Source organism: Mytilus edulis, chromosome 12 (genome assembly GCF_963676685.1).
Source record: "Mytilus edulis chromosome 12, xbMytEdul2.2, whole genome shotgun sequence".
In the NCBI taxonomy this organism is placed as follows: domain Eukaryota; kingdom Metazoa; phylum Mollusca; class Bivalvia; order Mytilida; family Mytilidae; genus Mytilus; species Mytilus edulis.
Window position 1 is genome coordinate 35,332,136 of NC_092355.1, and position 27,903 is coordinate 35,360,038.

The window sequence follows — 27,903 nt, forward strand, 5'->3', positions numbered from 1 at the left end:
AATTCAAATTACATCTTTCAACTATAAACTAATTGTTCATCTATGAAATAATCAACGATAATCTACAATTATTTATTAAGGGATTTCGCTTCTCAGTTTCAAAATAATTAGCTTTTCAAAATACTAGTTTATATTGACATGGTATTAACAAAGGAATCAAAAGAGCGAAAAAAATATAAAGGTCAGTGTGCTTGTTTTCGAGATATAAGCCATTGAAATGTTCGCGGGTAAATATTCTATCTTTACTTTTCATAGCTTAATTATTGCCAAGTTTAAGTTCTCAAACACTATTATAACATAATCAAAATTTTATAAGACTTTTACAGGTGGCTTATCATTACACAGGTAAAAGATTTATAAATAGAAAAATGGGGGTCAAAGGGATTTGTTTTAAGGCATTCGAATGAATAAAACCAGAGGATTCCGAATTCGGACAAGAATTCCAAAATAAGACAAGCGAACTTCCTCAAGAAATATTTGTAACTTTTCTGGAATAATGCAGGTGGTCGTACTAAAACTGTGAATATCTATGGGGGTATTTGAATTAATACATGTTCCTTCATAAGTAAACTGTGTTTTATTTGACGCCCAGTCTTTAAAGTCAATCATGAGGCAGCATATTAATTGGTTTTTGTTCATATTCCTAAAATATTAAATTCAATATAAGGTTAATTACCATTTCAAGTGACGTCTGCTTTTTGACATAACTGTGAACCACTTTAAATCCTGATTTGAAGAAATATACAAGATTCGGCAACAAAATTGGAATGATAAGAGACAAAGTCGCATTATGTTTCTACAGATATTTGCAAAAGGAGGTATACATCATCAAATCGAAAAGGATAGAGCTTTAAATTAGACATTAAGTAAACATTTTATAATACAAGAGGAACAACTGCCCTACAAAACAAGTACTCACAACACACATAATTTAAAATTATTTTGAAATTATCCTAATGATTTATAAGAAATTCAAAAATCCTATATGCAAATTTGAAATTGAATACTACCAAAAATACCAAATGTTGTTATCCGTGCATTCAAAGGATACATGTAGTTTTCATCAAACTGATTTTGCTTTGAACAGCAATATTGAATTACTGAACGACATTAACAGTGAGATAAAGAAGTAAAACTGAATTGTGAGTAAACAATAAACGACGACGAGATGTTTCCAAACGAGAATAATTTCAAGAACATCAGTTAATATGTGCATGATTAGATATGCAATTAAACCTGTCATATGATAAGATACACATGCTAACGTCGTCGTAAATAAGCCTAAGACACTAATACTCATATTAACAAAAGTATAACAAAAATGCTGAACTACAAGTCAAATTCAAAAAGGGGAAGTCCATATAAAGTCTAAGATAAGAATCAATCACACGTATAACAGTCGAAGCGTTGTGTCCGACGATATCAGACCAACTTTTAAAAATGATTCAAGTTAAGAAAGTTTTTAATAAGGACAATAATACTAAAATTACAAAACGGAATTCTAGAATACATTTTGAAATATTGAATAACATAAAAGAGGGACGAAAGATACCAGAGGAACATCACCAGTTCAACACGCATGTAAGAAGGAGATCTGTATAGCAAATAGAATGGTGACGAATCTGTGGAACCAAAGTATGTAAAAAACACCAGGTACATATGAACAAGGTTAAAAATACCAAACAATATTAAATATCAATTGCACTCACACATATGAACTGAATAATAGTCAACGATTTTTCTCACGAGATCATATACATTACAAAAAATATAATATAAAATAAAGTTTGACCGAGGTAAGCCTTCCAACTGCTATTTAATAGTGTGCTTTTCTATGTTGTGATGTTATACTATGGTTTCAGAAATGGGAGAAGGGTTGTTACCATTAATTTAAAAACGTTTAATCCCGATGTAAATGATTATACCTGTCCTAAGTCAGAAATCTGATGTACAGTAGTTGTCGTCTGCTTATGTAGTTTATACTTGTTTCTCGTTACTCGTTTTGATATAGATTAGACCGTTGATGTTCCCTTTTGAATAGTTCTACACTAGTAATTTTGGGGCCCTTTATAGGTTGTTCTTCGTAGTGAGCCAAAGCTCCGTGTTGAAAACCGTACCTTGAACTATAATGGTTGACTTTTATAATTGTTACTTAGATAGAGGGATGTCCCATTGACTTTCATACCACATCTCCCTATATCTATGTATAAGATGAGCATAAGTCATACTTACAATGTAATAAGATTTGTGTTCAAATACAGATCTTTCGGTAAACTTTTTAAGTTGTTAGATTCTAGATACCTGGAAGAAAATCAATTATTATGATTATGTGAGAACATGAGACATTAAAACACTGATACTGAACTAACCAAAGATTACCAAATTCGATCTCCGTATATTCAATAGAGGACATATGAGCCAGTCCATGCGAAAAAGGTACAAAAAGTCCTTTTGGGAAACTTTACAGGACACGTTATCAAAGTTTGTTATACTATTTTTGAAAAACGATTTTATCCGAAAAAGAATTACATTAATGTAAACATTCATAAGATTGTCAATTATATCCCGAATTTGTCAACAGAAACAGAAAAAGACGAAGAAATATCTGAATATTTGGTATTTGAGCAAGTGTAAAATCAATTGTTTCCCGGACTAATGCTATACCGACCAGAAACTTAAAAATTTACGACACTACAGAGACAAAAGTCAACAATTTGCGTCAGTTCTACAGATTTAAAGAAAGTAAGACAACATTAAAGCATGAGGGAAAATACAAAAAACTATGACATCTTGTGTTTTAGAAATTGAAATTGAAGTTAAGTTAAGTTATTAAATATTAAATAAATCAACCTTAGTTGCACGGGATTCGAACCGTTGCCCGGTTTGATTGCATTGATATCCGCATCGTAAGCGAGAGCCTTATCCGCACTGCTACCCGGGGTTAACAGTATCAATTGGCCAATCAAGCCTTTTAAACTGTACTTTGAAAATGATTGAAATATATGAAATGATTCACTTAAAATCTTGTAAAACTAAAAAGGGGGGGGGGGTCTCAACACTTGCAGGTGGGTGTAGCTCACAGCTTGATGATATGAGAAAAAGTAAATGTGTTTTATAAATCACAAGTCTACTACCAAAAATTATGCACACTTTTAGAATTTCGTAAATTTTTCGTTTTTGTACCTTTTCGCATGGACTGGCTCATATATTTTTCTTTACACTGAAAGTGTTGATGCATTATGTAAAAATTTCAACAACAACCTATAAATATTGACCGACATTTAAATGTTGGGATACGAAAAGAAAGTTTGCGAACACATTGAAATGATGGTAGATCGTCCAAGATAGTGATACACAAGCATATTGAGAAACATCAGTTATGTTAGTACGTTATTATATGAACAAAACGGTCTTCAATAGTTCAATACAATGAAGTCTGTGATACTCGTTATTCATAATTCTAGCAACATAGTATCGATTATAACAAACTATCTTGTTAACTTACTTTGTTGTCATTGGCTACAATTTTGAAATAAAATCAATCACCTTGATTATATAAAACATATTTAATCAAGACAATAATACTTACATTACCAAAGAAATTATAAGAGTATTGGTCTTATATTGAATAGTATTAAAAGATAAATGAGCATGTAAAGAGGAAGTGTTTGTAGACACTAGAAGGGTGACAACTTTTGTAACTACGTATTCGATGAAAACAGACTATCTGGAAACCTTACACTATTAGCACAGACGAATATTGAAGAACATAGTGTGTATATGGTCGAGGTATGTTGATGCCGCACGTCTGGCGTAAAAAATTATTATCCTTTGATACCTATTTACATCACTAGGTCGATGACACTGCTGGTGGTCGTTTCGTCCTCGAGGGTATCACCAACCAAGTAGTCAGCTCTTTGGTGTTGAAATGAATATTAGTTATATGATCATGTTTTTAAATTTCCTGTTACAAAACTTAGAATTTTTCGAAAAACTAAGAATTTTACTTATCCCAAGAATAGATTACCTTAGCCGTATTTTGCACAACTTTTTTGAATTAAGGGTCTTCAATGGTCTTCAACTTTTTATTTGTTTGGCTTTACAACTATTTTGATCTAAGAGTCACTGATGAGTCTTTTGTGGACGAAACGCACGTCTGGCGTATACAATTATAATCCTGGTACATAGGTAACTAATTAAACTTTCAACACACTATCACGTAAGTTTAAGTTTGATATAAATATAAACTACACTTACACAAATCTAAGATCTGTGTTGAATCTAAACAGACCTTCTTGTAAACTTGCTAACATGTTATTCTCTAAACCTCTGAAAGAGAAATCAAGTATCATGATTCCGTAATAACATGTTACGTTAAATCACCTATGATAAACAGACCAAAGATTCCCAATATGATCCTTTTGTTTTCAATAAGTGTAGAACAGTGATAAAACTACTCAGCTATTGTCACGCACTTATATTAGAAACTAGTCTTTTTGTTGGAACCGGATTAAAAATCTAATATGATCTTTTAATGTGATGACATATTGACAATTTGTGTTTAACAAGTTAAATGTTTCGCTGTAAACTAACCATCTGGGAAACTTTCTGACTTGTTATTCACTAAATATCCAGTAGAAAAGCAAACATCACGAACATATTCAATTAACCTACTTATTTTAAAATTACTAAATATTGCAATGGTTGAACTTCTTTAATTCAATAGATCAAAAGAAATTGTCATCAGCCTGATATTGTGGGTGTAATTGTTATTGCTTTGACATTTAGCATAATATTTACAAAATTATAATACTGTGGATTCATTTATTTTCGTGGGTATCAATTTTCGTGGGTATCAATTTTCGTGGAATCAGGAAAATTTACACCTTGTGGATTTTTAATTCAGGGGTTTTGCTAATATCTGCATCAAGTCTATGGAAAATTTGTAATTCGTTGAATTTTTAAATTCGTGGTTCACCTGTTCCCACAAAATCAACGAAAATTGGTATCCAACGAAAAAAATGAATCCATAATATAATGATGACACCACTAATTTGTCCTCGGCATACAAGTATATTTAGGAACAGCAGATACGTGTGTACGTGATTAACTAAACAGTTTTCATAAGTTAGAAAAAAAGTCTGATGTGAGCATACATCATACTTACAATATTTGAAGTTTTTTGTTGTTAGAAAACAGACGTTCTGGTAATCTTACTAGCTTATTAGATCCTAAATATCTGGAAGAAAAAATCCATTATCCTGGTCATGCAAGAACATGTGAAATTAAACACACCAATTAGGAATCTGATGTACAGTTGTTGTCATTTGTTTATGTGATCATACTTGTTTCTCGTTTTTATATTGATTAAACCGTTGGTTTTCTCTTTTGTATGGTTTTACATTGTTAATTTTTGGGGCCCTTTATACATGTAGCTTGCTGTTCGGTGTGAGTCAAGGTTCTGCGTCGAAGGCCGTACCTTGGCCTATAATGGTTTACTTTTATATATTGTTATTTGGATGGAGAGTTGTATCATTGGCACTCATACCACATCTTCCTATATCTATTAACAAAGATGAATAATTTCAATCTCCTTGTATTCAATAGATAAAATATGTGTTTTTTAAAGTGACATACCTGTTGGAATACCTTCTGGTTGTCGTCATACATGTATACTGAGAAACATCTTTTAAATATGTACGTGATTTGAAAACAAAACAATATTTAATAAAATAATGTTACTTGATGTTTGAAGATTATGGACTATTTGGTAAACATTCTTAGTTATGAATGGCTGCAATTTTAGATTTAAGTCAATCATATTGATTATGTAAGAACATATTTAATCAAAACAATCTTCAAATTATTTAAGCTGGGGTCACACATTCACGATTTTTACTGCCGTCCTTGACAGGACCATTCCCGATTAAAATTTATTAAAAGTCTGATCAAGATCCTATGAATTGTTGATGGAAATTCAAACTTTAATTAAAATTTGTAAAAACAAAATATTAATCACGACAACAATCATATATTGTTCTAAATCCGCTTCTAATCTGATTTGTATCTTTCGCCAGGTAAAATTCGACCGAATCTGTCACGACTGCGTCCCGATTCTACTGAATGTAATCCGACAGAGATCAGATAGTGACAAGACAGTGAACCGACGCTGACGGAGGTTATCCGTTCGAAAACTGTCGGCATATTCGGGATGATCAGGTACTGTCGGAACGTAATCCTATCACGTTCCGCTCTATCGCATTGAAAACGGCTTTGTCTGGTCTCAGTCGTATTGTATTCTGTAATTGTCAGGACTCTGACGTGGGTATCATTGTCGAATTTAGAATTAATAACGGGACTGTTTCAGAACGGTTTCGGCAAAAACGGTTCGCAATCGACAAGATCTGGATGCAATCTGGACTCAATCGGCAAAAAAACAGCAATGAAAAATTTTTCCAGATCATTCCCGTTCCACAGGTCACCGTCCCGAATACACAGAACATTGTTAGGAATTTGATCCGATACAGCAGAATCTGTCACGACATAGGCACGATTGTAATCCGACTAGACAAAATCGGATGAGTTTCCCCGAATGTTATGGGACGCACATAACTGTCGGGGTGCTTTGCCGAACTATTCGGACCCTTCCCGACCAGTAGGAGTCTGTTACGAACTGCTGTGCTATCTTCACATACGTATATTGAAGATGTGTTTTTAAATGATTACATACATATATAATAATCCAGAATAAAATCAATTCTAAGATGAGCATAATTCTTACTTACAATGTTTGAAGATTCGTGTTCGAAACCAACAGATCTGTTGGTAAATATCCTAAGTTGTTAGATCCAATATATCTGAAAGAAAATCAATTATCATGATTATGTACGAGCATATGGCATTTAGAAAACTGATACTGAACGTACCAAAGATTTCATAATCTAATCCCTTTGTATTCAATCGATAAGATATATATTTTTTTTAAAGAAAAAAATCGCATTTTTTACTTTTCATCTTATTATGTTTAAAATAATATAGACACATTAACCAAGTTTGACTGCTTTGCAAAGCTTCTAGAAACCAACTCCCAATCAAAAAAAAAAGAAAAAAAACGAATAGTCATGCAACATCTTATGGTATCGGCAGATATATGTTCTATTGATTTATGTTTTGCTTATAGTAAGTTCTTATCGGGGCCTTTTTATAGCTGACTATGAGGTATGGGCTTTGCTCATTGTTAAAGGCCGTACAGTGACCTATAGTTGTTAATGTTTGTGTCATTTTGGTCTTTTGTGGATAGTTGTCTCATTGGCAATCATACCACATCTTCTTTTTTTATAATACCAGTTAATATAATAGTAAAATAATACTTTTTGGTTAAATATGTTTTCTAACGGATATGTTGATCAAACTGCTAATTGGATGACAATGAGTGTATCTTGTTTGACTTTTTTAAATAAGTCTTGCGAAAAATTTCCCACTTTTCGTGGTTGAATTCCCTGTAAAATTTAAGCATTCTGTTTGTCTTTTTTTTATCTTCACTCGAGTGTATTTAAGCCGCCGGAGATCACATGTCCAAGTGTGAATGATATCTTGTTAGGATGATAAAAGAGAACTGCGAGTTGGAGACACAAAAAATAGAGAAGAAATTTAATCATTTGTGAGAGGAAGTAGGTGGCAAAGTACTTATATCTCCGTTGTATATATTGTTTATACTTTACGTTAGCTCAGATTCAAATAAGGAACACGTAATGATACTCCGGTACGTCATGCTTGTTGTTAGACTTTTTGGTATTTAGATATCATATGATTATTTGTATCGAAATGCCATTGCGATGGCAGCATGAAAAAAATCGATGGTCAGATTTTATAAACCAATTTGATCACATATTTAGGAGCAAAAACCAACTATATCAATGCAAATATGCAGATTTTTATCGCATAAACATAATTTACAATTTTAATTTGTTTGCAACGTTTCTCTTTAAACTGACATTGTTCATGCATGTTTTAAATCTTTTAACTGTATACAATAAATAGTCAGCGACATTTAAAGTAATATTAGTATGCACAAAGGAAGTTTACAAACAAATTCAAATGATTGTAGACCTTCTGAGTTTTTTTACACATTGATATTGAGGAACATCCGATATATATGTACGTGATCATATCAACAAAACAATATTTAATCAAAGAAAGTATGTTATAAGCATTAATTTCAATAACAAATCACAATCTAGTGCATTCTGGGTAATATTTCCAAAACGTTATGATTGGTTTAACACGTTATAAACAATAGAAATTCATCTTATAACTTGACGTGATTTTAATTTAGGTGTACAAACAATTGGCTTACACGTAGTCTTTTAGATTATGAAACGGTGAATTCGTGTAACTAAGTGTTCGATGATAACAGACCTTCTGTCAAACTTATATAATTTACACACAAGTATACAAAGGAACACATGTTAATTATGAACGAGGTTGAAAACTCCAGTCACTATTTCATAAGTTTAAGTCTGATATACATATCAATTCTACTTACAATTCTGCAAGATTCGTGTTCAAAAACAAATCTTTCGGTAAAGTTACTAACTTGTTTTTCTCTAAATCTCTGAAAGACAAACAAGTATCAAGATTTTGTAAGAACATGTTACATTAAAACACTAAATCTGAACTTATTAAGGACTACCAAGTTGATCTCCTTGTATTCAATAAGTTTACAATGGTGATACACTTGCTGCATTTTTTGCGTACAAGAATATCACAACCCCTTTATACATGTTTTATGTGAACATGATTAAAATAATTGTTTATTAAGTTTAACCCCTCCACATTATTTATGTATGTGCCTGTCCCAAGTCAGGAGCCTGTAATTCAGTGGTTATCGTTTGTTTATATGTTACATATTTGTTTTTCGTCCTTTTTTATATGTAAATAAGTCCGTTAGTTATCTTGTTTGAATTGTTTTACATTGTCTTATCGTTTTTTTTATATCTGACTATGCGGTATGGGCTTTGCTCATTGTTGAAGGCCGTATGGTGACATATAGTTGTTAATGTCTTTGTCATTTTGGTCTCTTGTGGACAGTTGTCTCATTGGCAATAATACCACATCTTCTTTTTTAAATTACGTTCGACATATTGAAAAATGGTATTCAACATGTTTATTCATTTTTTGAGAGGTTTTCTAACTTATTATTTAGTAAATAAGTTATACAAAGTTAATGATTACGAACACACTCAATTAACCTACTTATATTCAAATTACTAAACATTTCAAAGTTATTTATTCTTTTTTTAAACTGACATTGTTGATGCCTTTATTTAATCTTTCAACTGCAACCTTTTACGGTAATATTAAGACACACACAGGAATTTTGCGAAAAAATTGAAATGATGGTAGACCTTATGTGGATTTGATGCAAAAGCATATAGAGGAACATCAATTTTATATGTATATATACAAACATGAATTTTGGGATGTGCATAACCCACACTAACTAATCTTGTAACACAGTGTTCGATGATAACAGACTATCTGGTAAACTAATTTAGTGTTATTGGCTACAATTATGGATTAATAATCTATCATCTTGATCATTTAAGAACATATTTAATCAAGACAACATTGTCATTTCGGGATTTTTATAGCTGACTATGCGGTATAGGCTTTGCTCATTGTTAAAGGCCGTACGTTGATCTATAGTTGTTATTTTCTGTGTTATTTTGTTCTCTTGTGGAAAGTTGTCTCATCTGCTTTTGTTTTATAATAATGCTCAAATTACCAAAAAGAAATTCTAACATTAAATTTTGAATATTGAATGACATTAAACCTTAAATAAGCATGAAAGAAGGACGTGTTCGTTCACATTATAAAGAAGGATATAAAGAACACAGGTTAAAAATTCCACACACTATTAGATAAATATCTATTTTACTTACAATTCATTAAGTTTCGTGTTCGACAAAAAAAGATCTTTTGGCAAACTGACTAACATGTTATTGAGTAAATCTCTGGAATAAAGAATACCAACTTTATATCAAAAGTGTAGAACGACGATTAATTTGCTTGCTTGCCATTACACAAGTATATTAAAACCCCTTTTATATAGGAACATGATTACACATTTTTTATGATAAGTTTAGGTTTGACATATTTGTGTTAAACTTGGCAATGTTAACTGACCAACGTTCTAACGTGTTATTCAATAAATACCTAATAGAAAATCAATGAGCATGTCGATACCTAATTTTCCTATTGATATTCGAAATACGAAATACCAAACATTGAACTTCAGTTATTCAATGTATCCAATGCATTTTTCGTCAACATGATGTTGTTGATGTATATGTTGTTGCTTTATAATTCTAAATTAAGTATTGTCACAATTAAACAGGTTGATATCAAAACGCAGTGTTTTCAGGAAACAAGTCTATTCGGGTACATCAGATATGTGTGTACGTGATTAAATATTCAATATATTACATAATAAGTCCAGTCCCTAAAGTCATAAACCTTTCAAGTCAGTTGTGTGTACTCATACTTAAAAATCAACCAATCAAAATGCTGGATTTCATGTTATGAGCATTATTTTTTAGTGCTCCATACACTGAGCAAAGTTGTATGACTTCAACCGCAGGTATACGTTGAGAATAAATCATACTTACAATATTTGAAGATTTTTATTGTTCGAAAAGATCCTTTCTGGTAAACTAACTAACAGGTTATTCTCTAAATCTCTGGAAGAAAATTAATTATCTTGATAATGTTAGAAAATACTACATTAGATCACTAATATTAAACTTACCATAGACTTCTAATTGGATATTCCTGTTTTCAATATGTTTATAATGCTAATAAACTTGCTAACCTGTTGCTACACGCGTATATTAAAACTCTATTTAAATGGAAACGAAGAAAATATCCAACATAACATTTTAAGAAATCAAAGACTGACGCATAGAAGATGTGTGTTAAACATGTTCAATGGTAATAATTATATGATGTGCAAACACCTTTATATGATTTGCAATATTCTTATATGATGTGCAAATATCCTTATATGATATGCAAATATCCTTATATGATGTACAAACATACTTATATGATATGCAAATAAACTTACATGATATGCAAATAAACTTACATGATATGCAAACAAAAAAACATGCAGCCCCCTTTTTCTACACTTAGCAAAAAAAAATCAATAGTCGGTACGTTAACCCTTATTACTTGAGTCTAGATGTGTATTTATGAGCGGCTTCCCATGAACGCTTTTATATTGAGGGTTACTGTCTAGTGGTGGTGCTTTGGTTGTAACATGTTCGCTTCGAGTGCGGGAGGTTGTGGGTTAGAACCCGGCCGCGTCAAAACCAAAGACCAAAGTAAAATTGATACTTGCTGCTTCCCTGGTCAGCACGCAAAATTAAGGACTAAGAGCAAAGGCTGGTCGGCACGGAATCAGAATAATGTGTCTCGGTAAGGTGACATGCCTTGCTTCGGACTGTTACCTTGTAAACCAGCATGTAAAATATCTGCCTCAGGGGGTCGGTCTAGTTCAAAGCAGGGTTATTATTTATATCACATAAACATGTTCTCCTACGAATATGCATATTTATTTGCCGCTGGACGCCGAGCATCCATCCATATTCATCTATAGTTGAAACTGTGAAATATATGCGCGAAAACATAATAAAAAGCTGAACATAAATGTAATGCACCGAGTTGAAGTTCATTCCCTATCTCCTTTAATCCATTTCGAATGAAAGGGATGGGCGCTCGGTGGTCAAGTGGTGTAAGTCTTAGATGCATGATTTTTTTTATAAGTTATAAGTGGCTTTGAACTTGCTGCCAGTAGCTGTGAGTACTCTCAGATCTGTACGTAGTGTTTTTTGTTGTTGTCGGAATATACAAGTACCTGGCCACGTCAACTCTGTAGTATTTCTATTTGTATCCATCTGATGAGTTAAGCCTTTTTCAACTTATTTTTATAGTTCGTTCTTATGCTGTAATGTTACACCACTGTCTCCGGTTAGGGGAGCGTTGGGATCCCCCTAACATGTTTAACCCCACCACATTTGGTATGTATGTGCCTGTCTCAAGTCAGGCGTCTGTAATTCAGTGGTTGTCGTTAGTTGATATGTAAGATATTTGTTTATCGTTCATTTCTTGTGTAATATATAATTATTGCTAAAACCCCATACTTCGCACCAATACAATAGAACGGGCTTAATAATGTTGTCAAAAAGATGAAGTTGACATGTTACAGAAAGCTGATACATCCTTCCAATTTTCAGATTTTCGTATATGGCTTTTAAAGCCTTATCGGATAAATGATTTTTTTTGTCATTTGTCCCGATTGAGTAAAACAATTCCCAAATAGTTATATTATGTTCGTGTTATTGTAAGAAAATCCGAGATTATTTTGGCAAACGTCCAAAACTAAACACCAACTTTTAAGGCTTTGATTATGTCAACGTCAACTGTTTACTTTCAAGTTCCAAGCCTTACAATAATCATGTAAGACATATCGTTGAGTCTGCAGGTCCTGTGCTGTTTCGGCCATCAAAACCGTGTCATCTGCGTATAATATGATAAAAAGCGTCAGATATATTTCTAATTCTCTTTTCAGATCCTCTGGTATAGTGCTGCTAAGTCCTGTAATATTGTTGCTCGCTAGGAAATGTTCTCAGTCAATCAAAAGTAAAGAAAATAGGAAAGGTGATAAGTTTTGTCCTTGTCAAACACCATTGTATCAAGCAAGCAAAGTATTCTGAATTGTAATTACTAGATGGGAGCTAAATCGCGGTACAGTTGGGCAAGAGTTGAATCAAAGAGGGTGGACAAAGTAATAAAGTAGTCACAGTAAGGAATTGGACACGGTTTATATATTAAATTATATTTCTTTAAAAGAGACAAAAACATGGAACATAATGCAAAAGACGGGCGTTACCCCATTCATCTCGTTTGGAAAATAAAAATACTAAATACCCTAAATTGGAAAAGTGTGGCAAAGTGTGATTTTCAATGTTTATTTGCCCTTTCAACTCAATAACCGTACGAGCTACGTGAAATCCGTTGACATTACCGAAAGGGATCAAAACGAGTAACACAATGGAAAAATTCACATCTAATCGGATGAAAACTAAAATCTAAAACACTTAATTAGGAATCAACCCCTTGTAACAGACGAAACCGTTGACACTACTCCGAATCTGTTGACATACTCAAGTTACAGAATTTAATTAGCAATTAGAAAAACCCTCCATTGAAATCAGTTGATAATAAACAATCTGTATATATATTCAAATATGTGAACATTACCTAACTTCGACATTTCACATTTCGCGGGCAGTCGACGAGTATGCGGTCTCCAAATTCTGATATTTTCTTTAAAAAAATGGCGTGGAAAAAAAATTGTTTCAAAGACAAATTCAAAAAGTTCAAAACACTAGTCTAGTACTACATGTAAACATCACAAATATTACCGACATTACATGGTTTTAGAGGAGGTGCGGCTCAATGCAGTCGGTCTCTTTCTTTGGTATAGTATAGATTATAATATATACTAGATTTAATATCACTGTCCATAATTAATACTACATTATACATCTTACAATTTATACTTTTCATTTTATAAAACAAACCATATCGCCATATTATGCATGAGTAGATAATTTTATAGCTATTGTTATAAAATATTTTTAAAACTGACTGTTCAACGGTGTCTTTTGTAATGAATAGAAATAAGAAGATGTGGTGTGGCCTATGAGACAACTCTCCATCCAAGTCATAATTTGTAAGAGGAAACAATTAAAGGTCAAAGTACGACATTCAACATTGAGCCTTTGTTCAAACCGAATAGGAAGGTATAAAGAGCTCCAAAAGTTGTGTTATCATATTTTCGTCGCAACCGGGAATTTCTTCAACTATAGCTTCTGCATTAATCTTTCTCAGAAATATTTGAGACGTTGATTTTGTTAAATTGCGTTGTCTCATTTTCCCTATAAATTGCACTTTTGCTATGGATAGCTTCAGATTTGAGCCAGGTTTATAGTTTACAGAAGCAGATCGGAATCAGTTATGACGTAAACAGTAATCGTAATCATGTTCATGGACCATAACGACGATAAAAGCACATCATATGATGACGTTTCGATTTGCTCATAATATAAGTATACATGCACATGATATAAGTATATTTGCACATGATATAAGTATATTTGTACATCCTATAAGTATGTTTGCACATCATATAATGATGTTTTAACATCATATAATGATGTTTGTATATCATATAAGGACATTTGCACATCATATAAGGATATTTGCACATCATATTTAAAGGTGTTTGCACATCATATAAGGATATTTGCACATCATATTTAAAGGTGTTTGCACATCATATAGGGACAAGTTCACATTATATAAAGGTAAATGCACATCATATAATGAAAATGGTCATAACAAGACAGTGTTGGCGTTCCATTCTTCCAGTACATTTTCTTAATTATTATTCAGTAAAGATAAATTAAAAATGCAATGATCATGAACACACTAAGTTAACCTTCTTACATCAAAGTTACCAAACATTTCATAGTTTGATCTTCAGTCATTTCATCGATCAAATGTATATGTTGTCAACCTGACGTAATGTATGTAATTTTTATTGAATTAAAATTTAAACATAAGATATTGAACTTAATCAAAATAGAAAGATGACAAAACTGCTGAGTTGTCGGCACAGAAGTAAAATGGAAAGCATCAGATATGTGTTCGTGATCAAACTTTATAATACAATCTTATTTACCATAAAGTCTAAAACGAGCATAAATCAGACTTACAATGTTACAAGTTTTGTGTTGTTAGAAAACAGACTTTCTGGTAAAGTTACTAACGTGTTATCCTTTAAACTCCTGGAAGAAAATCAAATATCTTGATTATTAAAAAAAAAATGTTCAATCGAATCAAACAGATTAAGTACTGGACTTACCAAATACTATCAATTTCGATCTCCATTCATTGATTAAATACACTATATTTGTCTTTTAATTGATATGGAGTAGACGGTTATCAAAATAACATACAACACTAGTAATTTACCCCTATGTTTCATTTTAGCCATGCTAACAATATTGGTTAGTTAGATTTTGCCTATTAGTTTCAGATGATAATATTTTTGTTAAAGTGAACAGGCGACGACGGACGCCAAGACGTGATAATAAAAGTTCACTTGGCTCTTTGTTCAAGGTGAACAAACAAATTCAAAAATATTCATCAGAATGTTTAAAACCTTGTCTTGCTGATCAATGTTGCCTACTTATGTTTTGATCTATCTATTAGACTATTTCAGATTTTATAAAAACACCAATAGAAAATAAAAATTTCTCATTAAATGGCAATAACTATAAAAATGGGTCATCAGACTTTAAAAAGTTATCTGATAATTTGAAAGTGAATGGACAATAGGCATATCTCATCATCCAAACTGTTTTTGCACTCGTAAAATTTTCTAATTTTATTAAGCATGTCATGGTTTTCAAGATGTTAGACAAAACTTGCATATTTGGCTTCTTTACTTTTTTTAGTCATGTCTTCCATCTTGGTTGATAGTTAGTGTCTCAGGCAACATTTGATTGACTGTGGCCAAGTGTGGTTAAGTTTGGATCAGTAGTTACAGGGACGAAGAATTTTGTAAAGGTTAACGACGAAGGACGACGTACGAAAGTGATGAGAAATTAAGGTAAACATTGAAAAAAAGTAAATCTAATCAGATAAATACAGAAACAAATACATGTATATATTTCAAAAGTTTGCTCTGAGTACTGTATTTTTGTCATAACACACAGCTTATCTTAAAATTAAATAAAATTAAAGAAAGTTCGGACAAAGTTATTGTTGACTGAAAAGCCTTAAACTTAGTCGGTATCTACTTGTTAACTGTGAAAACAAGAGGTTCACCTGCATCTTCAACAATGGGCCCCTTTTAAGGTAAAGGGGCTTAACTCAATCAAAAGATGATAGCTAAACATTTCAGTCATGTTTTAGATGCCTACTGATAAAAAGGGGGAAGTTATTCCTGACAAAAAACTAACGCTGAACCCTTTCAACAATTTATATGAATGTAAAACAGGATGACATGCTTATAATCTTGCAGTGATTAGGCATTAGAAAAGAAATAATGAATTCCTCGATACTAGAGACCTCATAAGTCGAAAGAAACTGACAAGGCCATGACAAAAAATAAACGAAAGACAAAAAAAAGTCAAATAAATTAAAAAAAAAAAAAAACCACTTCCAACTTGGGGTGATCTCAGATGCCCCTAATGAGTCAGCAGATCCTATTAGTAAGGAGTTACATATGACTTAGGATAGACAGAAACGTTCCCAGTCTTGATCCTTCTCATTTCATATTAATTCCACTTCCTGTCTGATAGATAATTTCCTTTCACTGTATAATTTAAAAAAAAATACTGTTTTGACTGCTTCGATCATAATGAACTTGAACTATAGGATACAGTTACATGCATCTAAAAATTGTCAATAAGGTTAAGATCAGAACTTAGCTCGACGACCAAAGAGATGTTTTCGATTTTCTAGTTGTGGTATTTCTATTTATAGGTAGCAACAGCCAATCAGACGGAATGAAGTCTTTTTCGACTTATGAGTTTGCATATCACCTTGGTATCTTTCGTTAGCACAAATACAATTCGTAAACATGTAGTTAAATGTCAACATAAGTCGATACAAGTAGCAAGATGTCGGTGCAATGTTAAGTTAATATATAACATCAGGACCAACAAACAGGAGACGATGGACATTGAAAATATGATAACAACTTACATTAACATGATGAAAGTGAAGTTATGTAATATCCGTCCATTTTAGCTTCTAAAGGAATTTATCTTATTGCATTTTCATTACGGTAAAAATCTACTGCCTTGCCTTTGTATCATAACTTACAGTTCTATAAGGGATGATAAACCAGAAAGCGCATTTGGTCTTACTGTTGTTAAGTTATTGCCATCAAGTAATCTGAAAATATGTAAATTAAATCTCATTATTTTGATATATATAACCTACATTTCTGTTACATTCTGCAGTTATGAAAATATTCGTTGGCATCTACATGAAAAATGTCATTAAATTCGACATCTGTAAAAAAAAAGGTTAATAATAAATGAAGCTTGAGTTACAATTATCCATGGTATCGTGTATATTAAAATAATTTGGTTTGAACTAGTAAAGGATAGACCAAATATTGTATGAACTACATTTGAATATATGAAAGAAAACTATAAAGTCTATTGAAAAGACAGAATTATGATGACTTTCATTTGATTGCTCAGTCAAGACAGATTGCTGATGATTTACTCAATAAGGACCATTTTGAAAAATGTGAAAGACAAAGCCTGACCAAGCAGTTAACAACAATTAACATTGAAATGCAAAGTAATGGCGGTAAGATAAATGTTGGGCCGTGAATGAAGTATATAAACAGATTATAGGTATCATTATCATTAATAACTTTTACCAATGAACCATCACAATGAGGTCAAGTTCAAATTGCACCTACCAATTTTACATGAACACCTTACGATCATTACAAACAACAAATATAACAGACCAATTAGTTTTAGTATCTCAGAAATGGACTTGACTAAGGAAACTGGTTATTGTCCACTAATTCATAAAATAAGGTCGATGTCAATTGAAAATTTTCTAAAATATTAAGGTTTTAAGAAGTATGTTTACGCCGACACCGGATCACTATCTTTATGTAGAGCTTTCTTCGGCGGAAGTCGTAGGCTCGACAAAAAAACCTCTCCCCAAACAAAAATCCTATTGTCTAGTTATAGCAGGAAAATGAGATCGATAATTTCAAGAAACAGTAAGTTCTTTATAAAACGCAAAACCGGTCGGCCAACAATGTTTTCCGCAAAGTCAAATATACCCCATATATTATTACATGTATGTACATGTGTTATAATTCTTGAAAAGCTTCTATGTTTTTTCATTATTTCGTGGTGTTTTCGTCTAAACTGTTGAATATGCATTACTTAAGAGGTTCTGTCCAGTTTTCCATGGAATCATTGCAAAAAATGAGAATGGAAGTGGTAAATGTTTCAAAGAGACAACAACCCGCCCAAAAAGCAGATAACAGCCGAAGCCCACAAATGGGTCTTCAATGCAGCGTGAAACTCCCGCACTCGGAGGCGTAGCTTCAACTTGCCACTAAAAAAAATATACCAGTTCAGTGATAATGAACGTCATACTAAACTCCGAAATATACACAAACCTGTATTAACGATAACTTATCCATGCATCGCTATTTACAAAATTTCAAAAGAAAAAACAAATTCTTGTGAATAAACTTCAATATCTAGATCGCTATCCAATCTTCAATATAAACAAATTAAATAATACATTTGATCAACACTATACTAGGATGTCCTCGATTTGAAATAACAAATTAATGTTTTATAGAAACAGCCATAATGTCAAAATGTCAAAAGTATGTTTATGTTGAAAAGAGAAATTTTGTTCTTAAATCAGTTTCTCCAAGTCTTAAGATAAAAAGTGCACTTTCGTTGTATTCTATTACTTCACCAAAGGAGTAGGTCCGGTAAGGGCCAATTGGGCCTCAAATTTCAGGTTCATCTAACTAAATATTTTGGACACTTAAGTGTCTACTTCAATTGATTCAATTCGGTTATGGGTAAGATTTGGACTGATTTAGTCATGATAAAGGCTCCGATTCAAGCTTAAATATGTAAAATCTATCAAATATGCTAAAAAAACGTCACTTTTCAGATGGTTTTTGTCAAAAATGAAAGTGGCCGCATCCGTGTTCATCCTCAACCTTTATTTATGTTATGTATTATCGTCAAATACAACTTAGATTTCTATATTATGAATGAACACGAATGCGGCCTCTTTCATTTCAGACGGAAACCGTCTAGAATTTAACTAAAGTGCTAAAATTGAGAAGATTTCAGTAATTTAGAATGACTTAATAATGCTGGTACCTTATATATGTGCATTGTATTGTCAAAAAAAGCCCATATTTATGTAGCAGAAGCATTCTACTTTCCAGTAAATAGCTAAAAGATTACATTTTCACCATTTTGTAAAACTGCTATATTTTGGGCCAAAAAGGGGTCTTACTAAATCTACTCCTTTAACAAAATAAGTTGGGGCCCTTAAATTTCAACTAGGCGCCTCAAAAACAATACTGAAAGTGCCCAGAGTTGCCATGGAGAACGGCAATAAAGTTTAGACTTGGCGTACAGCGATGAATTAAGAATTTGATGGACACTTTTGTTATAATATATCCACTCACAAGCCCTCGATCTCCATCTATGTGATATGATTCCCTCATATTGTTTTAAATCTGTATTCGCATCTATGCATTAAGCAAAGTTCAAGAGTCAGCTTCAGTACAAATGCACAAACACCTGAGATTATAACATATGTAATGTATAGTACTTACAAAATTGTTGTGTTTAAAGAAATATTTTGCGGTATTTCATCTAAACCCGTTTGTGAACAATCAACTGTTGTATCAGTACATTCACAAGGTGAAGGACATCCATTGACTAAATCCCTGTTAAGCAAGGTTATAAACACTATAACTGTAACTGACATCAACATGTTATTAGATGTTTTCGTTTTTCTCGATTATCTTGATATAGTTATCTGTAAAATACAAAACATAATGTCGTATTAGTATACAGTATTAAGTCAATGTCAGAAAAATATAAACTTTGTTGTATGAGGCTGAGAAACTGGGGAAAGGTCCGATTGTACGGAGTACATGTATTTCTCCAGTTTTGTGCCAAATACAAAAAAAGTTTATATCTTTATGATATTATCCTATTGTTATTATTATATTGCAGCTTAAATTGATAATTTGATACCTATTTAAATTGTAACGCAAATTTCAAACCTATTCTCATCCATTAATGAACCCCTGGTTGAAGAAAAAAGTATTCCATGATGAAATTGACATTGCACAAAATATAGCTGTGTCGCTATATTTAGGAAATAAACACAACTAGTTGCTATAGAATGTATTATTTTGCTAGGCAGTAATTTATATTTTGATAAACAATCATTATTTTTCAAGATAAGAGAAAACACAAGAAGGCAAAAAATAGAGACAAATTACCATTTTCAAGATTTAACTTTTTCTAAATTACAAGAATATCAAATTATACATTCAAACTCATAATTAAAAAAGAATATGACAACGCTATAGCAAAAAAGGAAAAAAAAGCAAAAAGAAAAACAAAAGTACACATAATATAACTTGCTAACTTATAAATTACATACAATTGAAATGTTCTGTAAACTTTTGTATCAATTGTAGCCCAATTCATATTTGTTAAAATTTTTATTCATTTTGTTCTCTGGGGAGAGGGTGGGGCAAAATAGGAGAATAAATTCTTAGGAAAATTAATATTTTGTTTCAGTAGGGATGTAAGAAAACACATTTGATTTCTTAAAAATAAAGTACCAGGGGATTTAATTTGAAGTTGGAAAATGTTCCTGTATTTCATTGATATCAAAATATTTTTATTATTAAAACAAAATGGTCTGGCCAATTGAAAATGAAGAGTCGGTACCTTAATAAAATCTAACATTGAGTTGGAGAAATTTGCGTTTGCACAAACAGCTTAACAATAGGCGAACAAAGGAGTTTGAAAATGATTGATTGATTGATAAAAGTCTCGTGGCAAATATGTCATGGTTGTTCAGGACTAGAACAATCTCACAATAAACACAATTAGTTAGTACTGAAATAGGCACAGACTAAGATGAATATGGACGTAGGTGACCTATTTTATATAATGCACAGCAAAACAGACGTCCGATATGGCAAAGGTTTTACGGCCGATTGGAAGAATATCTAAGTGACCAAATGTCCATTCCGGTGTGAAATGAATATTCTATCAGCAAAAAATTCCGCTACTGCTGTTAATGAAAATGTCAACGATCTGCTTTTAGAAAAAAGCCACTTATTAACCGAGTAATTCAAGAAAAAATCAAAATACTCGTAAACACGAGACGAGTTCTAAAGAATATACTCATTTTCAATATCTTCAGAAAACAAGATGTTTCCTTTAGAGCTTAATGTTCTAACACGTTCCTCTACAAATCAAACACACACAAAAAAATCTAAAATCAAGACATTGTTGACATACAGCAAACAAAACGAGGCAAAAAAAAAGAGATTCTGAAATAATCGTGCTACTGTTAAATGGTGATGTATGTGACTAGGCTTATCTACTGTGAAATATTCTTACTTCTAAAGTTAATGGTAAAAGTATGTATGTAACTGCACGTATGTGGGCTAATTTTATCACAAAAAAAAAACCAAAAAAAAAAACAAACATCCAGAAACTTAAATGTATGTTCTTGTTGTGCTCAGAAAATCAAGTCCATATCTATTTGTATAATGTTTATCAATCGTGTATATTTCTTGTTTATTTCATAGAATTTAACTGTAAAATTAGATTTTTAAATTAATTGAATGATTGATGACTTTTAAAACAACTTTCAGCAACTTTGGCTATTTATTGGCCGCCCGTTTTTTTTTTTTTTTTAATTTTTGTTTTGTTGGTAAAGGAAGGCAGATGACCGGGAGATAACCAAATAATTGTTGCCAGAACCCTGTTGTTTCGTGCAAGATTTGAATTCACAATTACAAAGATACAGTCTATAAACTACTTACACTAATTTGCAATCAATCTTCCGAGATATTTGAGAACTACTGAATTGATAGCATGGAAAATATCAATAACACATTAAGATTTTTACCTATTCAATATTTCAGATCTTTTGTTAGGTGAACCAAAAAAATAAATAACGGTACAATCTTAAACTCATTTAATTATCAGTATTATTGTAATTAGGCTGAAGTTACATGAAATTTTGGAATGGAAATAATTGAATAATAGAAACATTGTAAAATGTATACAATCATTTATGCTAATAATTTTTCATAACAAATTATAAAGAATCAAGAATTAAGTTTAAGTTAAATTCACGTAATATGAAAAACATTAACGATTTATTACAAGATAAACCCATACGAAGAAATGAAGGCTTTACAAATGTTTAATGTAAACCTAAGGAAAACTTACACTGCAAAAATTCAGACATACGTACTTGTTAATTTGATTCTTCTTGTAATATAGTGAACCTAAGGCAATCAATATAGAATAAAACATGGCAAAACCCGTATCGCATGCTGTATCACCAGGAGCAACAAATATCAGTTCCGAGGGCCGAATGTCCCGAGGGCACACATTGGTCGAGTGGTGATACAGCATGCAATACTGATTTTACCATGTATTGATCTGTTAATCATTTATATTAACAAAATTAGTTCCGTGATATGTAAGCGGACAACCGTTTTGTTCTGAGGGGAAAGCCTGGCAGATTTCAGAAATAAATAATCTTTTCTTATTACACAAAAAATTATAAATATTCTGAACATACCAGTGGCGTAGCTAGATCATTTATTCGTGTACGCCCGACTCTCGGCGATTATATTGACGCCTCCGACCTCAGCAGATAACATAATGAATTGCTTTTAACAAAAGAAAAGTGAAATATTCACAGTCGATTCAAACTTTAACACAAAATGAACAAATATATAATATGAATTAACTCATCATATATACCAAGATTTAAATTTTGTATTTGCACCAGATGCGCGTTTCGTCTACAAAGGATCCACCAGGGACGCTCGAATAACACAAATATGTTAAAAAGGCCGAATAGAGCACAATTAAGTTTAAAAGTAAATTTCGTCACTTTTAATCGCAATTACAAGGCTGTGGTGTTTTAACCAGTTCTTTTTATTTTATTCAGGATATAAAAATGCAAGTGTTCACCCGGGCGTTTTGACGTAAACGTAGCTACGCGTCTGCATATGTTCTGCACTAATGTTACCCCGACTGTATATTGATCTGTAATTATCTAACATTCGATTCTCGAGACATTACTGTTACATTACATAATGATGTATAATTTGACCAAATGTTACCACTAAATGTTAAGTTGTGTATTAATCCGTTTACTATATACTTTTAATAGAATCCGCATAATATGTAAGGAGACAATCGTTTGATACTAGGGTTGGATCTGACAGATTTTAGAAATAAATATTCTGGGCCCCATTTAGATTGTCTTATCAATCATGCAAAATTAATATTCTGGCCCGATATACATTTTTGTAATCATTTACAAATGTATCCATTATAAACAGAACATTCGGAAAGAAGTTTTATCATTTGTTATTTTGAGGGATATGGAGTGAACGTTTCCCTTTCTATTCACTTAAACAAATATAACTTCGTTCATGAAATCTTAATATAAAAAGACTCGCTAATTTTAACATTTTTGGATCATAAAACTTCTCTTTTCGAGGACTCACGTTAAATGATATTACGTATTCTAATGCAACATCGTTTGTAACGTTCTTTTTGATGGGATGACGTCAACAGTTTTTATGACATCAATTCATAACAGGCGACGTATGACAGATATTAAATGTATGATTTAACGTTGTTTTCTTTCAGTTTCATTAGAAAGGAGATAACAATATTATCGCTAATAAACTAAATTTGCGACCATCAAATCACCAATTGAAGCCGTTAGAGCTTAAAATGCAATAGAGTTGACCCATAAACCTGTATCATAACGGACTGAACGTTTGATGCTGAGGGGTGGTGAAAAATGGCAGATTAGTAGTCAATTTGGGAATGATCAGATTATAGATATTCTGCCTCAGGCGGACCAAGGCAGATTGAACATTAATAATCTGGCCGCCTCACATTGTCAAATAAATAATCAATCAGCATAAAAATCCGCTACCGATGATAATGAAAATGTCCACGAACCTGCATTTGGAAAAAACTCCATTTATAAACAAATTACATCAATGAGAAATCAAAATTAAACAAAGCTACATATTATTAGAAACACTACTAAAGACGAGTTTCAAAGAATACACTTATTTTCAATATCTCCAGACAACATAATGTTTCCTGTTAGGCTTAATGTTTTAAAGCCTTCCTCTCTAAAAAAAAAAGAAAGAAAAAAACAAGAGATTGTTGACATACAGCAAACAAAACAAGGCACAAAAAATAGGAGATTTAGGAGATAACTGTATTGTATTTTAAGCTCAATTAGTGATTTGATGGTCGCAAATCAAGTTTACTGGCAACGCGTTAGTTAGTGTCAATTGATGCCATGAAAAGTAGTGACGTTATGCAATCAAAATGAAGGTTACAAACGTTGTTGCATTATAATTTTAATGCAACTTTCAGCACTCTTGGCAATTGATTGGCCGCCAGGTTTTGGTGTTTTGTATTTGGTAGAGGAAGCCGGATTACCGGGAAATAACCTTATAATTGTTGCCAGAATCCTAGTGTTTCGTGCAAGATTCGAACTCACAACCTCAGTGATGCAGTATAAAAAATGCTAACACTGATTGCCAATCATTTTCGTTAGATGTTTGAGAACTACTGAATTGATAGCTCTGACAATTTCAATAACCAACTAAGATTTTGACCAATTCAATATTTCAGATCTTTTTTAGGAAAAAAAACAAACGGTACAATCTTAATTTCATTTAATTATAAGAATTATTGCAATTAGGCTGAAGTTATATGAAATTTTGGAATGGAAATAATTGAATAATAGAAACATTGTAAAATGTATAGAATCGTTTATGCTAATAATTTTTTATCATAAATTATAAAAAATAAAGAAGTTTGAGTTAAATTCACGTCATATGAAAGACATAAACAATTTTTTACAAGATAAACCCATATGAAGAAATAAAGGCCTTACACATGTTTAATGTAGACCTAAGGAAAACTTAGACTGCAAAAATTCAGACATACGTACTTGTTGATTTGATACTTCTTGTAAAATAGTAAACATATGCAATAAATATAGAACAATCCATGGAAAAATCTGTATCGCATGCTATATAACCACGAGAAACAAATATCAGTTCCGAGGGCAGACGGTCCCGAGGGCACACATTGATCGAGTGGTGATTCAGCATTCGATACGGATTTTACCATGTATTGATCTAATTATCATATGTTTTAACAAAATCAGTTTCGTGATATCGAAGCGGATAACCGTTTGATTCTTAGGTGGATGCCTGGCAGATTTTAGAAAAAAAATATTCTTGTCTTATCACGCATAAAAATTATAAATATTCTGAACATATCATCTGGACTTATAATACCACTCCTATGTATTGATCTGTAATTATCTAACATTCGATGCTGGAGACATTACTGTTACATTACATAATGATGTATAATTTGACCAAATGTAACCTCTCCTGTGTATTGATTTGTATTAATAATTATCTAACATTCGATGCTGGAGACTTTGTTACATAATGATTTATAATTTTAGCAAATGTTACCACTTAATGTTAAGTTGTGTTTTAATCTGTTTATCATATACTTCCAACAAAATCCGCATGATATGTAAGGGGACAATCATTTGATTCTAAGATGGGGTCTGGTAGATTTTAGAAATATGTATGCTGGCCCCAATTTAGATTAAAATGAATAATCTTGTCTTGTCAAACATGAAAAATAAATATTCTGGCCTGATATACATTTGTGTAACAATTTACAAAGGTATTCATTATAAACAGAAAATCAAGAAAAAGTGTTATCATTTGTTGTTTTGAGGGATATGCAGTGAACTCTCCCCTCTATTTTAACCTAAAAAAATACAACTTTGTCCATGAAACAAAAAAAAAAGACTCGCTATTTTTTTTCATTTTGGATAATGAAACTACTTTTTTCGAGGACTCACTTTATAACAATATTACGAAATCTGTATCATAACGGGCTGAAAGGTTAATGATAAGAAGTGACGAAGAGGGTCCAATTTGTAGTCAATTTGGGAATGATTAGAAAATGAATATTCTGGCCAAACCCAGTCAGATTGAAGATAAATAATCTGGCCGTCCTTATGTTTAAACTAAAAATCCTGATTTCATCAAATTTGCTAGCTCAGCTCTCCATTCCAGTCCCCTCAAAATTAGATGATCCTAGATGGTTCTAACTGCTGCTTAGCCCTCTTTCTGACTCTAATTAAATGTGGTTACATTTCGTATCATGCCAGGGAATAAGTCAACTAGACATCATATGTCAAAATTTGACGTCAGTCGATATATGAAGTCACGCATTGATGACGCAACTTTGAAGACATATAGATTCCACAACTGCTACAAGTGTTTAAAGGTATTTCTCCACTGGAGACAGTTAAATTTTAATATTTAAAGCGCGAGACTTGCCGAGCTTTTTAAATATTTAAAATTTAACTCTTGAGAGTGGAGAAATATCGTAATACACGAGTTACAGTGGTGGAATCTGTTTCTCTTATGATTTTTACCTTCCTTTTCAAAGATTTAAGGAAAATAGTTTACTTTTGATGTGTCGTCATCAGGCACAGTCGACTTTTTTCATGACGTCACAATAAGAAAACTCCGAAGAAAACAAGAAAACATAACGTCACAGTTAAATTTCAACCAATTATTTGCTGAGAACAGATTTTTGTACTAGTGAGGAGAAATATTTTTTCTCACACCGGTCAGGAAATGTGAAAATAGCACAAAAATTAGAAAATATGATAACAACCGAGGCTGTTCAAGAATCTAAAAAAGGTGCAATACGTGGTATGCGTTAAGAATTTAGCTATGCGATATTGGTTATGCGGTACAGGTAGATGATACAGCCTGGAGTAAAGAAGCTTTAGTAGATATGCCAAATTTGTGTATCTAGTACTAAATATATGATAAATTCAAGTAATATACGAAGTGAATCCAACAAGTTAATCAGTCAAAATATGCAATTTTGAAAACCATCCGGCAGCAAGAGGGTTCAGGAAATGCTTAAGCTGTATAAGTTATACAGAAAAGAAAATACGGTGAAAAAAGAAAGCAAGCCTACACTATAAATATAAAAAAATATGTGATAATATTGAAACCGTAATTTATCTTCTATTAATTTTCATATATAGAAATAACAAAAGTATGCATTAAAATATCATGCAAAAAGACTGCATAGAAATCATGAAAACAGACATAAGTAAGGGATATTATTTTATTTTAATACATTAAAATAAATGACAGTTTCAAATAAACAACATTTTTGGAAAAGTCGAAATCAGTAGTACAATCTAAAAACAAAATACTTAAACGACACTTGGCCAACAAGAAGCACGTAGCTCTTCGTAGATGGTATGTTATGTTTAATTATTTGATATCATGCAAATATGATTTGAGAACGGAAAAAGTCCAAAATGCTTAAATATAGCAAAAAAGTTCAAACATATCGTCGTCTTTACAAGTAAGAAGGCATTAGTGCTATTTTTATAAATGTTAGTAGCTTAAAACAATATACTATGTAAATGTATAACTGTACTTACATTATAGAATCAACCACAACTGGAGAAATCTGATCACACAACCGAACACTTGAAGAAATATTTCATAAGTAACACATTGGTAAAGATAAAATATTTAACGAAACGCATGGATGGTCAAAGTATGTAACACATGTCTACTATTGTTTTAGTTCTTTCAGACGAAAAATATTTTTATCATTTTTATTTATTCCGTACATGTAAGTGCTTTTGTTACACATACAAAGATAAGTATGAATAACGATATAAAAATAGAATATGTCTATGTAACATCTTGCAGTCATTTGTCTAAGAAAGCACGTATTGACCTACACGTTTAAATTTGTTATTCAATTTAATAAATCATCAATTTATAAAATTAGACAAACTGTTTTTAATCTTTATGGTTCACAGTTTCTTAAGTGAAGTGATGTGTCGAAAATG

At 31.9% G+C, this 27,903-nt stretch overlaps 2 protein-coding genes across 2 annotated transcripts in view; one reads left to right on the forward strand and one right to left on the reverse strand.

The window, feature by feature from the left end:
* The window catches only part of LOC139498337 (neuralized-like protein 4), a 226,625-nt gene that overhangs the window by 152,056 nt on the left and 46,666 nt on the right, over positions 1–27,903 (forward strand). The window lies entirely within an intron of this gene.
* Positions 391–27,679, reverse strand: LOC139499257 (leucine-rich repeat-containing protein 15-like). Its single transcript, XM_071287931.1, has 12 exons — positions 27,484–27,679; positions 19,496–19,701; positions 16,966–17,037; positions 14,847–14,918; positions 10,671–10,742; positions 9,945–10,016; positions 8,546–8,614; positions 6,786–6,857; positions 5,168–5,239; positions 4,258–4,329; positions 2,233–2,301; positions 391–643 (listed from the first exon to the last, which is right to left on the reverse strand). Exons 2-12 carry the CDS (start codon positions 19,654–19,656, stop codon positions 391–393), a joined length of 1,056 nt encoding a protein of 351 aa, XP_071144032.1. The 5' UTR covers positions 19,657–19,701; positions 27,484–27,679.